Raw genomic sequence first — 14,982 nt, forward strand, 5'->3', positions numbered from 1 at the left:
TACCTCAAAATGGCAAAAGAGCTGGGAGCAGAGGGGATGAAAAGTGAAAAACTGGGATGATGTTTGTGCTATTGCTTGATTGATCTTTTGCAGGTATGTTTGAAAATGCTAATTCTTATTCTGGAAAATAGGAGGCATCCAACATTCACCTTGCTAACATTATGAAGCTAAAGAACTTGTAGACCTCTGGTCTGACATGTTGAGCATACAGCTAACCCTAGCATAGCAACTAAAGACCAGGGGCCCCAAATGTTGTGTACCGTAAGTGTATAGCAACAATTACACATCGGAGATACATTCTACAAAGCACTAAGAGCAACTCATACGTATCTGCACATATGAAACACATGCGTATATCTGCACATATGAAACTCATACGTATCTACACATATGAAACTCATACGTTTCTGCACATGTGAAACACATACGTATCTGCACATGTGAAACTCATACATATCTGCACAGGTGAAACTCATACTGTATGTTTCTCCACATGTGACCGTACCTGCCCCACTTATTGTACTTGCATCCTTAAGGAATATCATTTTTGTGACACATTCCTGTTCTATATCCCCCTCATACATCATATCTGTTCATCTGACATTCCGAGGTCTAAAGTGCAAGTAAGCAAACTAAGCCTAAAGCCAGTTAGGTTTAGGTGTAGGGTTGCAGGTCCTAAAGCCAGTTAGGTTCAGGTGTAGGGCTGTAGGTCGGTTCTCAGCGGTAGAGCACTCTCCACCCAGCGGTTGTGATTATTCATGACTGCCATCCACACCTTCTGCTCTTCGTCTGATGAGTCCATCCACAGCACTGTCTGATCATAGCTGACACCTGTACATAGTACAGAGAGGAAGAGTGAAAACTGAGGCAAGAGTTGACTACTATGATGAGAGATACTATAACTGGAAGCATCATTTGTTGAAAGTTGACATTAATTCCAACAGACAGTTTGCTTGTAATCTGAGCATCTGTTGATAGTCTGTAAGGGACCCTCCAAATAAAGTGTGACCGCATAACTCATTGCATACCTCTTGCAAACTTTCATTTAGAGTTCCGTAAACTCCATATAGCAGAACATGAGTCCTATATGAGGACATAACGCACATGAGTGCCGTAAACTCCATATAGCAGGTCATATAGCAGGACATATAGCAGGTCATATAGCAGGACATAGCAGGACATATAGCAGGACATATAGCAGGACATATAGCAGGACATATAGCAGGACATATAGCAGGACATATAGCAGGTCATATAGCAGGACATATAGCAGGTCATATAACAGGTCATATAGCAGGACATATAGCAGGACATATAGCAGGTCATATAGCAGGACATAGCAGGTCCTATAGCAGGACATATAGCAGGTCATATAGCAGGACATAGCAGGACATATAGCAGGTCATATAGCAGGACATAGCAGGACATATAGCAGGACATATAGCACATGAATGCAGGACATATAGCAGGACATATAGCAGGACATAGCAGGTCATATAACAGGTCATATAGCAGGACATATAGCAGGACATATAGCAGGTCATATAGCAGGACATATAGCAGGACATATAGCAGGTCATATAGCAGGACATATAGCAGGTCATATAGCAGGACATATAGCACATGAATGCAGGACATATAGCAGGACATATAGCAGGACATAGCAGGACATATAGCAGGTCATATAGCAGGACATATAGCAGGACATATAGCAGGTCATATAACAGGTCATGTAGCAGGACATATAACAGGTCATATAACAGGACATATAGCAGGACATATAGCAGGTCATATAACAGGACATATAGCACATGAATGCATTGTTTATGATTTGTGTGATTCACCTGTGCCTGTGCTGAACCTCACTCCTCCTAAACAGTGTGTGTTGAGTGTGTGTTTGTCCCACACAGTCATCTCCAGACAGATGTGTGTGAGGTCAGCGGAGTGGATGCCATCATACACCATGGTGTGGTTGAACACCGCAGAAGCCGACCGTCTCACCACACGAGTCCTCTGGCCACTTGATTGGCTCTCGTCTGGCAACACACAGCTGAGCACACAGAAAAAGGGGCATGACTGGGCAGCCGTCCGTATTGGTGGTTCGTGTGTGGAGTTTGCATGTTCTCCCCGTGCCTGCGTGGGTTTACTCCGGGTACTCCGGTTTCCCCCACCATCATAAAGACATGCATTGCATTGTGTGAATATGAATGAATGTTGGTGGTGGTCGGAGGGGCCGTTGGCGCTGATTGGCAGCCACGCTTCTGTCAGTCTGCCCCAGGGCAGCTGTGGCTACTGAGGTAGCTTACCACCACCGGTATGACTGTGTGTGTATGACTACTGGACTCTGGACTCTGTAAAGCGACTTCGGGTATATAGAGAAGCGCTATATAAAATTGAATTGATTGATTGATTGATTCGTCCATATGGGCAGGTGGGGCAGTGCCACCTAAAGATTAATCCGCTTTAAAACGTAGATCATTGTATCAATCAAACGTAGATCATTGTATCAACAAATGTCGATAGGCCTGTTGGCTTTCTCTGTGGCTCTGCCAACCAGCCACCTCAGACCTGCCATACAGCCTTTCACATCAACCTTGCATTGGGCAGTGCACCATCTTGGGCTGTACGGCTGTGTGTTGGTGTTCAGTGATTTAGTAGTCAATGATTGATAGAAGTTTACACCTGTGTTTGGTATTCATATTAGTTGTGTGTGCTATTGAAGAAAGTAGCCAGCACCGGTAGTGAAAAAGACAAATAACAGTGGCTTTGTTGAATGTTGAACAATCTAGTGCACACACAGGGGTGCTAATGAATAACATTGGTTATTTATCTATGGTCGATAGAGCCATTGTAGGACACACATACAACAATTCCAGAGTTGGAAAACATTTTCTTGAACTTCTAAATGTTGACACAAGTGACCCGTTCAGTAATTGTGACCACTGGTGATGGTGTACACACCTGTTACATGAATTGCAAGTGGGCAAGACGTGTTACTCATGCTGTAATATAGTGCTTTAAGGTTTCCTTTTAGTAGAAAGAAGGCTAGTAGCATGTTAGCAGGTAAGCTACTGTAGGATATTTTCTTATACTAAGAGATACATGGATTGATTCAGCAGTATGAAAAGGCCTTGTTTAACCATTACATAGGCTGAACTGCTGAGAAAGATATACAAACTAGATAATTGACTTTGCAGAGGCCCCACCAGGCGCCCTTAGACACAGAACCCTCGTGAGGGGATAACGCTCACAAAAGAGCTCATATAAGGAAACATATAGGCTAATATTATAGTTCAGGTAAACAGCCATACAAGAATAACCACAAGACACACCTAAAATAAGGGTATAAAAGAGCCTGCAGAGGTGTTCACACTTTGAGACAATCCATGGATCTCTCCTTGTTGTAGCTTATTGATTACAATAATAAACTTCCAGATCCCAGCAAGCAGTCTCCGGTCTTCTGATTGAAAGAAAGATGTAGGGAGATTCAATCTCGCCACAACACTGCCTGACCCACTTTGTGAGTTTTTTCTACTGTATTTGAAGCTTTTTTAATATAAAATGCTCAATCGTTATGCTGAACTGCCCCACTAGAGTTTGTGTGGAGCTCGGAGGATGAGGAGGCTTCTTACAAACTATATTGAAAACGCAACTGCCAGCGCAATGATAACTGAAACTGATGATTGATTTTTAAAAGTGTTTTTTTTTTAATCATATTAGTTTAGGACTCAATTTAGAATTGTTGTTGGTCCCGTGTTGACTGCTTTTATTGTGTGTAGCCTAGGATATTGGTTAAAATGCTGCGGATGCCATTGAGCTTTTTCACAATAAAAGAAGGTGGATAAAGATGAGCACGTGAAGAGACCTAAAGATCTGACAAAAACAACAATTCCAAAAATATTCCTTACAAAATAGTGTGTTATTACTGAGTATATTTACATGTGTTCAAACGTTACAAGTGTGTGTGTGTGTGTGTGTGTGTGTTTGTGTGATGTGTATATGTGTGTCACTGTGTACCTTTTGACGAATATGCTGGGAACTCTGTGTTTGGAGGAGACGACAACAGCTTCCTTAAGCCAGATGTGCAACTCTCCTGTGGGGGGAAGGCCAGATCCTAACACATGAGGAAGGAAGGGAAAGAACGAGAAATGAAAGAAAAATGAGAGAGAAATGTCAGCATACAGAGACCAAACAAACAGAGAAATGTCAGCATACAGACACCAAACAAACAGAGAAATGTCAGCATACAGACACCAAACAAACAGAGAAATGTCAGCATACAGAGGCCAAACACATCCACAATTCTGTCCTGTATCATGTTTGTGATTGTGTTCGATATGTTGAGTGTACCTTCAGAGCCAGGGGGTATGAACTTCATTGACATCAGTAGTGTTCCTGTGGTAGTTCCCATGGCAGGATCCATAAGGAACTAGGACGTTAGAGCACAAGGGAGATGCTTAGAGGGGGAAGGAAGGAGAGGGGGAAAGAGAGAGGGAAAGACAGAGGCGATGGTATGGAGTAGGAACGCCAAATCAGGGAATGAATGAGAAGTGTTTGCAAGAAAGACGAAAAAGGGAGAAAAGGAAAAAGATATGAAATAGAGGAGGGAACTATTTTCATGTCTCTGGGCTCAGTCATAGTTTAGAGGAGGGAACTATTTTCATGTCTCTGGGCTCAGTCATAGTTTAGAGGAGGGAACTATTTTCATGTCTCTGGGCTCAGTCATAGTTTGGCTATTTATGGGTATACTGTCATGAAGGAAGAAGGACTCAGTCATAGTTTGGCTATTTATGGGGAACACTGACGAGGAGGAAGAAAGACTCACTCTGGGTTGCAGTGACTGCCAGCAGGGTTGGGTTCTGTCCCAGTCCCACTGGTTTAGCTGGGCCTCCACGGCCCCCAGAAACACATTGGCCCTCAAAGCCTCCGTATGCCACACGGACAGCGACAGAACATGGGTCCTCACGTCAGCCACCTTATACTGGGAGACACAGAGACACAGAACATGGGTCATCTTATACTGGGAGACACAGACACACAGACACACAAGCCATCTTAGACTTGGAGCAAGTCACTGGGAATGGAAACAGTAAGGATCTAGAGGTGACAGGAAGAGAAAAGAAAGGACATTTACATGTAGTCATTTAGCAGACGCTTGAATCCAATTTACATTTACATTTAGTCATTTAGCAGACGCTTTTATCCAATTTACATTTAGTCATTTAGCAGACGCTTTTATCCAAAGCGACGTTCAAAGGAGAGAACAATCAAGCTACGAGAAGGAGAGATGGAGACCGGCAAGGAAATTAAAAAAACAAGATTTGTGGAGAGCAGGGTGGTTTGGACAGATAATGTTGAGAGAGGAAGTGGTGGGTAGATCAATTCAGCAAATCTAAAGAGATAAGAACAAAAGTACGGGTACAAGGAACAGTTCCCACAGTACTGTCAGGATAAAGAGATGGCATTGCCACGATACTGTCAGGATAAAGAGATGGCATTGCCACGATACTGTCAGGATAAAGAGATGGCATTGCCACGATACTGTCAGGATAAAGAGATGGCATTGCCACGATACTGTCAGGATAAAGAGATGGCATTGCCACGATACTGTCAGGATAAAGAGATGGCATTGCCACGATACTGTCAGGATAAAGAGATGGCATTGCCAGGGGTTGATGTGAGATGGGACTTTGTGTTATAGGGGTCAGGTGTTTAGAGAAAGATGGCTTACTGTAAAGATCTATAGATTGGCTTGACCTTACTGTAAAGATCTCATTATAGATTGGCTTGACCTTACTGTAAAGATCTCATTATAGATTGGCTTGACCTTACTGTAAAGATCTCATTATAGATTGGCTTGACCTTACTGTAAAGATCTCATTATAGATTGGGTTGACCGTTTTCTTCTTCACGGATGTCTTCCTCTTACTCTGCGTGGACGTATCTGGCAGGAGATAGACCTTCACATACCTGCAATACATATGGTATGATCCATTGGCACACACACTGAACATGCACATAAAGTGTACCAAAACAAAACATTTAAGACACACTTATATTACAAGAAGCTTGTGCATTCATATACTTAAACCCTTTTGCACATCTGTCAGACTCTCTCTCTCTCTCATGCACAATCTCATGATAACATAACAGAGATAGAGAAAGACAAAGCACTGCACGCACACAGATACTCACGGGTTCGTGCGGTTTTTGCGAGCTTGCGCGAGGTTCTGGCAGCGATACACACACACCACGAGCTCCTCCCGGTGGTGATGGTACTGCAGAGAGAACTGGATCTGTCCACTCACGGCCACGTCCCCGACCTCCCCAACGCTCCTCAGACTCGTCACGCTGCCATTCCACTGAGACACGTGCAGACATGAGATCAGACGTCATGTGTGTTGAGGAGGGGAGAGAGACGGTGAGGTTGGGGTTTTATATGTGTGTTGAGGAGGGGAGAGAGACGGTGAGGTTGGGGTTTATATGTGTGTTGAGGAGGGGAGAGAGACGGTGAGGTTGGGGTTTTATATGTGTGTTGAGGAGGGGAGAGGGGCGGTTAGGTTGGGGTTTATATGTGTGTTGAGGAGGGGAGAGGAGGGGGACAGTCAGGTTGGGGTTTATATGTGTGTTGAGGAGGGGAGAGGAGGGGAGAGGGACGGTGAGGTTGGGGTTTATATGTGTGATGAGGAGAGGAGAGGGACGGTCAGGTTGGGGTTTATATGTGTGATGAGGAGAGGAGAGGGACGGTCAGGTTGGGGTTTATATGTGTGATGAGGAGGGGAGAGGAGAGGGGCGGTTAGGTTGGGGTTTATATGTGTGATGAGGAGAGGAGAGGGACGGTCAGGTTGGGGTTTATATGTGTGTTAAAGAGGGGAGAGAGACGGTCAGGTTTGGGTTTATATGTGTGATGAGGAGAGGAGAGGGACGGTGAGGTTGGGGTTTATATGTGTGATGAGGAGAGGAGAGGGGCGGTTAGGTTGGGGTTTATATGTGTGATGAGGAGGGGAGAGGAGGGGAGAGGGACGGTCAGGTTGGGGTTTATATGTGTGTTGAGGAGGGGAGAGAGACGGTCAGGTTGGGGTTTATATGTGTGATGAGGAGGGGAGAGGGACGGTCAGGTTGGGGTTTATATGTGTGATGAGGAGAGGAGAGGGACGGTGAGGTTGGGGTTTATATGTGTGATGAGGAGAGGAGAGGGACGGTCGGGTTGGGTTTTATATGTGTGTTGAGGAGGGGAGAGGAGGGGGGAGGGACGGTCAGGTTGGGGTTTATATTTGTGTTAAAGAGGGGAGAGAGACGGTCAGGTTGGGGTTTATATGTGTGATGAGGAGAGGAGAGGGACGGTCAGGTTGGGGTTTATATGTGTGTTGACGAGGGGAGAGGATGGGAGAGGGGCGGTTAGGTTGGGGTTTATATGTGTGTTGAGGAGGGGAGAGGAGAGGGGCGGTTAGGTTGGGGTTTATATGTGTGATGAGGAGAGGAGAGGGACGGTCAGGTTGGGGTTTATATGTGTGTTGAGGAGGGGAGAGGAGAGGGACGGTCAGGTTGGGGTTTATATGTGTGTTGAGGAGAGGAGAGGAACGGTCAGGTTGGGGTTTATATGTGTGATGAGGAGGGGAGAGGAGAGGAGAGGGACGGTCAGGTTGGGGTTTATATGTGTGTTGAAGAGGGGAGAGAGACGGTCAGGTTGGGGTTTATATGTGTGTTGAAGAGGGGAGAGAGACGGTCAGGTTGGGGTTTATATGTGTGATGAGGAGAGGAGAGGGACGGTCAGGTTGGGGTTTATATGTGTGATGTGGAGAGGAGAGGAGAGGGACGGTCAGGTTGGGGTTTATATGTGTGATGAGGAGGGGAGAGAGACGGTCAGGTTGGGGTTTATATGTGTGATGAGAGGAGAGGGACGGTCAGGTTGGGGTTTATATGTGTGTTAAAGAGGGGAGAGAGACGGTCAGGTTGGGGTTTATATGTGTGTTGAAGAGGGGAGAGGGACGGTGAGGTTGGGGTTTACCTTGGTATTGTACTGCAAACTGCTGGTTGAGCCGATCCTGATGGGATCAAGTTCCAAGATGCCAATAGAGTCTGTCTCCTGCAAATACAAACACAAACATTCTCATTGGAAATATGGAGTCCATACAGAATCAGACTCAAAATATGCGTGTGAGAATTTCTGAAAATGTGTTTTTTTTCTTATTTATTTGTTAAACATACCTTATATAATATGAAGGTAACTACACTCTATCAGTGTTTTCAGGGGGATGGCATTGTGAAACTGACTGTGTGGTGGTATTAGTAAAAAGACATATACTGCAGTAAATGCATGTTATTGTGCGTGATTGCAGTAGAAAGCCTGTGTAGGTACCTGCAGTGACGAGGGTGGTGGGTCAGCATTCCTCTCCTCTGCCTTCTCCTCCTCACCACTCCCTGAAGGAGACACATCTGCACTCCTCTCCTCTTCTTTCTCCTCCTCACCACTCCCTAAAGGAGACACATCACCATGTATGCAACATACACAACCACTATTTCATCTACAATTGGGCTCCTTTTTAAAAATGATACCTGATCTATTTCTAAGTTCAGAAAGCAGTACATTTTGTACCAATCTCCATGCATTATCCAATCATTCAGCATGTGTATCACCTAAAATACTACATACAGTATATGCACAATTCTAGCAGTAAAACATTTGATTGACTAATGTATTAACTTCAAAAGTAATGAAGTAATCAAACACAGTGGGAAAGTGGTGGATAACCCAGTGTTAGGAAGGATTAAATAAACATGTAATGTAACACAATGTAGTAGAAATATAAGAATATTGTACCTTTATTTTCTGAATTACTTTCATTTTCTTCACACTTGAAAAAGAAGCAGAGTATTTTTAACATAAGTAATAGAGGTAGTGAAAGTACATGTCAAAGGGATCAGGTGACATTAAACAACGGGATCAGGTGACACTAAACAAAGGCATCAGGTGACATTAAACAAAGCCGGGTCAGTGGCTCGTGTGTCTCTTGGGACTTTGAGTGAGGATCGTGGTGAGGTGTGCTAACGCTTTGGACAAAATGAAGCAACATTGGTGGCAGACAAAACAGAAGTGTTTCTGTGTAAAACAACTTTTAAGTCAGAAAATTACATAGGTGTGAACTTGATCTGAATTTGATTGATTGGATAATATTGTTAATACTTTTGCCTAGTCTGTTGTTTGCACGAGTAAATACAAGCATTTCAAGGACAGAAGAGCCAATGGTTATTTACTGTATGTGAAATCTAGAACTCATACACTGGCACAATGTAGCTCACCTGTAAGAGACACAGTGTAGCTCACCTTTAAGAGACACAATGTAGCTCACCTTTAAGAGACACACTGTAGCTCACCTTTAAGAGACACAATGTAGCTCACCTTTAAGAGACACAATGTAGCTCACCTTTAAGAGACTAAATGTAGCTCACCTTTAAGAGACACAATGTAGCTCACCTTTAAGAGACACAATGTAGCTTACCTTTAAGAGGCACAATGTAGCTCACCTTTAAGAGACACAATGTAGCTCACCTTTAAGAGACAAAATGTAGCTCACCTTTAAGAGACAAAATGTAGCTCACCTTTAAGAGAGGAGTTCTGGTTCTTGGCTGAGGAGTGGGACGCACAGGGGCTTCAGAACTGAATCATAAATTAAACAAATACAAATACCTTCAAAAACAAGCTTATGCAACATATTAAAAGAGGACTTATTATGCTCATTTTCAAGGTTTACAATTTTATTTTGGGGGTCTACTACAATAAACGTACATGCTTTAATGTTTTTTTTCATACTGTACTTCTCTAGTCACCCTCTGAAGCGCTCGGTTAGAGCTCCTGTGTCATTAAGCAGAAACTGCACACTGTTTTGTATAAGACTTTGCAGAACACAGCTAAATGAACACAGCTAAATGAACACGGCAAAATGAACACCGCTAAATGAACACTGCTAAATGAACAGCTAAATGAACACAGCTAAATTAACACAGCTAAATGAACACAGCAAAATGAACACCGCTAAATGAACAGCTAAATGAACACCTAAATGAACACAGCTAAATGAACACAGCTAAACGAACACAGCTAAATGAACACAGCTAAATGAACACTGCTAAATGAACACAGCTAAATGAAAAGGGGTGAATGATGCATAACCATCTTTCTGCTTCAGTATGCTGTGGAGCAGAGGAAGCCACAGGTCCCCTCCGTATAAGGCACAGTAATTACACATTACTCTCCTTGACATGAGCCATGACGTAACTGTCACCTAGTCACAGTGAAATGATTACAAACACACACATATCCACACACACATACGCACACACACACACACACACACACACACTACTGTATGGCACATCCATTTATCCCATACAGTATCACAACACATGAAAATACATCTGGAAGCTGAAATACGTGCACACAATCACACATTTAACTTCATCTCCCTTAGTTTCCCTGTCAATCAAATATAATGTCTGCATACTGTATTCACACACTCCACAAAAGTTCACACACTCCAAACAAGACCAACACCCTCAGGCACACACACTCCTGCACATTCACACTCTTAGGCCATTCTTACCCCGTGTCGTGCTCCTCTTCCTCCTCTTCCTCCTCTTCCTCGTCGCTGTCATCCTTCTCCTCGTCAGTTGTTTGCTTAGACTCATTGTCCGTCCGACTCTCAAAAACTGCTGTCAGACGGACATCTGTGGGATATTCCAAATAGACAGTAAAAATAAACACGACCTCTGAGTTGATCTATCCGGATGCTGCGATTATTCCCAAATTTTCGGGAATAATCAACTCGACTCAGATAGTGGATTTCTGTAATTATTCAAAAGAACTGTTGTCAGCTGAATATCGATAAAGTGTACTGTATATAGATACGTTTGTGCAGACTATGAGTAGTCTATCTCTTCTGGGGAAAAGGCCAATGTTCAATATTCATGTCGATGCAAATACCAACTGATCCCACCCACACATCGCATAGTCAAGAAATGTAATAAAGTAGAGAAGTGTGGTAAATCAATTGGTATAGATACGTACACGGACAAAAGATTTGTTAAACAAACATTTGATTCCATTGACATAATAGCTCACTTATTTAGTGATCAGCAGGTGTCTCACTACTAATGTCACACTTAGTCACAACTGCTGGAATGGAGGAACATGTCACCTTTGACCCGCCTCTTCTGGCGGATGGATGCGTGTACTATGTCGACTCCGCCCCTCTGGTGCCGCCTGTCCCTCTCCTCAGTAAACCATGTGCCCGTCAAACCGCGCAGGCGCAGTGGGTCGCATCCTGTCTGTGCCAGTTGGCTGTCAAACACAGGTGCACACACACACAAACACACACACACACACACACACACACACACACACACACACACACACAATCTGTCATTGTGCTACAACACCCTAGAGTTGTCGAGTGCTTTATCGAGCCTAAAACAAATAGAAGTCTGATACAGAGCAAAGGGTCCTATCACCTTACACCACCTTGTAAGCACAAATAATAGCATGAGACTGCAGGTGATTCTAGAACTCTAGCATTCTAGAAGTCTTGTCAAAGGGGAGAAGGTTCTCAGAATCACTGTGATTGGCGGCTCATCTGAGGCACAGAGAGATGCTGCACCTACCTAGACATTAGTGAGAAGACCCCCTGTGGGTAGTGAATTAAAGAATTTAGTAGAGGAATTCACCCCCGTCTAAAACGTTTGGGCTTTGAAATGTGGGCTCTCCATGAATAATGGCTCATGTATGGCTAATGTGTTCTGCGAAAGCACAGGCAAGAGTATTCCCTTTATATTAAATACTGTGAAGTGTTAGTACACGTGAGTTTTTGTGTAGTGTACTCGTGTGTATTTGAGCCCTATGCAAACACACACCTTACTCTCGACTCCTCTCTCTTCTTCAGCTCTTTGTCTCTTTCCAAAACATCCAAGATGACTGCTGCCTCCTCATCTGTCAACTCCCCCAACTCAACCTCCATCTGACAAATACAAGTATTCACACACACACACACACACACACACGTACACATCATATCATACAGACACTTGTGAATAAAAGTGGAAAAAAGTGCACATTCAACTGAAAGTTCAGACTTCCCCTACCAGGCACTGAGCCAGTAGTCTGTGCCCCTCTGCTGAATGAACAACACACCAGAGACACACACACACACACACATACACACACACACACACACACACTCCTCTGCTGAATGAACAACACACCAGAGACACACACACACACACACTCCTCTGCTGAATGAACAACACACCAGAGACACACACACACAGACACACACACACACTCCTCTGCTGAATGAACAACACACCAGAGACACACACACACACACACACACACACACACTCCACTGCTGAATGAACAACACACCAGAGACACACACACACACACACACACACACACACACTCCTCTGCTGAATGAACAACACACCAGAGACACACACACACACACACACACACACACACACACTCCTCTGCTGAATGAACACCACACCAGAGACAAAAGCATGGATTCCTTCCCCATGCTGCCTTTAACCGCAGGCACAATGAAGCACTTGTCAACAGCCGAGAGAGAGAGAGAGAGAGAGAGGGGGGAAGGTGGAGAAGGGAGGAGTGAAAGATAGAAAAGTGAGAGTGGATAGAACTTCTAGATGTACCTTGCATGCATCCTCACATCCAACCGGAGAGTTGGCCACTTTGCTTCCCAGCCTGCTTTTCCAGTCTGTTGTGTCCGTCTCTCGCCGTCCGTCTCCCCAGAGCTGAAGTATGGTTTCTGCCCGATTACCCCATTCTCACCCGCCCACCCGGCGGACCTTCAGAAAACAAGAACTGGACCACTGCATGGATATGGATGAGCACGTGTAAGTGATTGCCTTATACGGGAGTCTGAGTTGGAGTTTGAGTGCACATATACGGGAGTACTTCCCTATGCAGGTGTTTGGATCATGTCTTTAAAGTATAAAGAAATGATATGCCTTTAAACCACACCCAAGCAACACTACACTGTTTACGGATATTCAGGTCCGGCTTTAGTCATGGGTGTGACCAGGGCTGTCCACTCTTATCTGTCCTCACCCACTAAATACACTTACAAAGTCACAGAAAAATGCACACGCGCTCACACAGAACGTTAACTGCAACATGTCACATTGTGTTTTCCTTTCTCATTTCACTGTCTGTTTTGAGGATTTAAGCAATTTTGCTGACAGATTAACTATTCAGAACAAATAGCCTCATTTGCCTCCAGTTCCTCCGATCTGCCCGGCAACCCAAACAATCCCAGCAGCAGTAAACCTAGCTCTGACCATAATCTTGTGTGATAAAGGGAATGAAACCTTGTTTTTCATCTCATTTAGATGATGCAGCACAGTGGCAAAAGCCATTTTAGACCAATTATTTATGCTTTTTAAAGTTATTATTGTTATTATTATTATTATTATTATTATTATTTCATTTATAGGCACCTTTCAAGGCACTCAAGGACACCTCACAACACACACAATAAACATCAGCAGCACAGTAGCATACAGTCAACTTTCAGACAGGGCAAAAGTGTAAAGGGTTAGAGTCAGGCAGAATAGGGGAGTTTGAAAAGGTGTGTCTTAAGGCGGGATTTAAAGGTAGGGAGAGAGTCAATATTATGGCTGTCTTGTGGGAGAGAGTTCCAGAGGCAAGGAGCAAACAGCGGCTAAAAACGGCTAAAAGCTCCAAAGCCCATGGTAGTCAAGCGGGCAGGAGGTGAAGTGAGACTGATGGAGGAGGAGGATTGAAGGGTACAGGAGGATGTGGAGATGAGAAGGAGATCTGAGATACAGAGGTGCTAGGTTATGAAGAGTCTTAAAAGTCAGAAGCAGAATCTTGAAATCGATAGGGAGCTAATGGAGTTGTTGAAGGACAGGAGTGTTGGTCTATGGGAGACTGACTCTTGTTCAGTCTCTTGCTCGGTAACTCTCTCTTTTTCTCTTCCTCTCTGCCTCCGACAATGTCTTCCTCGGTTTCTTCGTTGCCTCTGCCATCATGTAGCAGAAGGGTGTAGTTGTTGTGTGAGGTGGTACCATAAAGCATTACTTAGTCATCACGGGAGGTGTCATGCCCTGTCCACCAAGTTACATAGTGCAATACCATGGTGTGCTGTGGCAGTGGCACAGACGCCATTATCCATTTTACAAGTCAGTTTACCACCAAAATGATTTTGAAGCTGTTATTTTAAGGTAAAATTGTTACGTAATGTTGCTTTAAGAAACCAGGTGTCTTACCTCTGAATGAACTGAGATTTGTAGAAAAAAAACATTGATTTGAATGACAAGGACACACACCACGTCATTAATGCAAAGCATCAGAGGGTGTAAGTGAGAATCACGCTTCTTTTCCCGCTCTAATTTGTTTTTAAAGCAAAAAATGTATTAACTTACCCAAACCAACGGTTTCTGAGACGGATATTTGTCTAGTTTAACTGACCAATCCGTTTAACTATGGAAGTAAAGATGTTTTGACAGGCAAACATCTACCTAGTGTTATTGTTTTGTTTGTTTTAAATATGTTTTACATTGTTTAGACTTGATTCAGTTGCAAGTGCAGTCTATTCACTTACACACACACACACACACACTCGCACACACACAAACACACACACACTCGCACACACACAAACGCACACACACAAACACACACACACACAATGTAAACTGTGGAACAGAACGCAGCTCATCATTCACTCAATAGTCAGGGCACTTCTGACAGTCGTGCGTGAAATCAGAACAAGAAATAGAGCGCGAATTATTTATTTTTTTAAATCGCATTAGGAGATTTTTTCGCATCGCAATTCGGTGTCTTACCCAGTGTGTACGCAACCACCAGGTGGCTACGCCATATATTTTCCTCCCGTCCACTATCATGCTCTGCAATGCTGCGCTCAGACACAGGTCAGCTGATCC

The 14,982-nt window shown here is 43.9% G+C and overlaps 1 protein-coding gene across 2 annotated transcripts; it reads right to left on the minus strand.

Moving 5' to 3' along the window:
• Positions 1-250: 250 nt before the first annotated feature.
• Positions 251-12,978, minus strand: sytl1 (synaptotagmin-like 1). 2 transcript variants are annotated; one of them, XM_031570987.2, is made up of 15 exons: positions 12,706-12,978; positions 11,908-12,011; positions 11,196-11,338; positions 10,602-10,725; positions 9,601-9,658; positions 8,822-8,855; positions 8,360-8,421; positions 8,009-8,086; positions 6,196-6,362; positions 5,868-5,970; positions 4,826-4,981; positions 4,351-4,429; positions 4,018-4,114; positions 1,845-2,050; positions 251-831 (listed from the first exon to the last, which is right to left on the minus strand). In XM_031570987.2, the coding sequence occupies exons 2-15, from the start codon at positions 12,009-12,011 to the stop codon at positions 692-694; spliced, it is 1,551 nt and encodes a 516-aa protein (XP_031426847.1). In that variant the 5' UTR covers positions 12,706-12,978; the 3' UTR covers positions 251-691. The 2 variants fall into 2 exon arrangements, with proteins under 2 accessions (XP_031426847.1, XP_031426846.1); XM_031570986.2 differs by having other exon boundaries at positions 8,360-8,475; positions 12,706-12,977.
• Positions 12,979-14,982: the final 2,004 nt, after the last annotated feature.

The sequence above is a fragment of the Clupea harengus genome, chromosome 7 (assembly GCF_900700415.2).
Source record: "Clupea harengus chromosome 7, Ch_v2.0.2, whole genome shotgun sequence".
Taxonomy (NCBI): Eukaryota; Metazoa; Chordata; class Actinopteri; order Clupeiformes; family Clupeidae; genus Clupea; species Clupea harengus.

Bases quoted from the DNA above. Each gene is read 5' to 3' on its own strand.
- sytl1 (XM_031570986.2), bottom strand. From the start codon at position 12,011: ATGGAGGTTGAGTTGGGGGAGTTGACAGATGAGGAGGCAGCAGTCATC. The intron at 8,476-8,821 runs GTACAATATTCT...TGTCTCCTTTAG, and splicing joins AAGTAATTCAGAAAATAAAG to GGAGTGGTGAGGAGGAGAAA. The intron at 832-1,844 runs GTGAATCACACA...TACTATGTACAG, and splicing joins GAGGTTCAGCACAGGCACAG to GTGTCAGCTATGATCAGACA.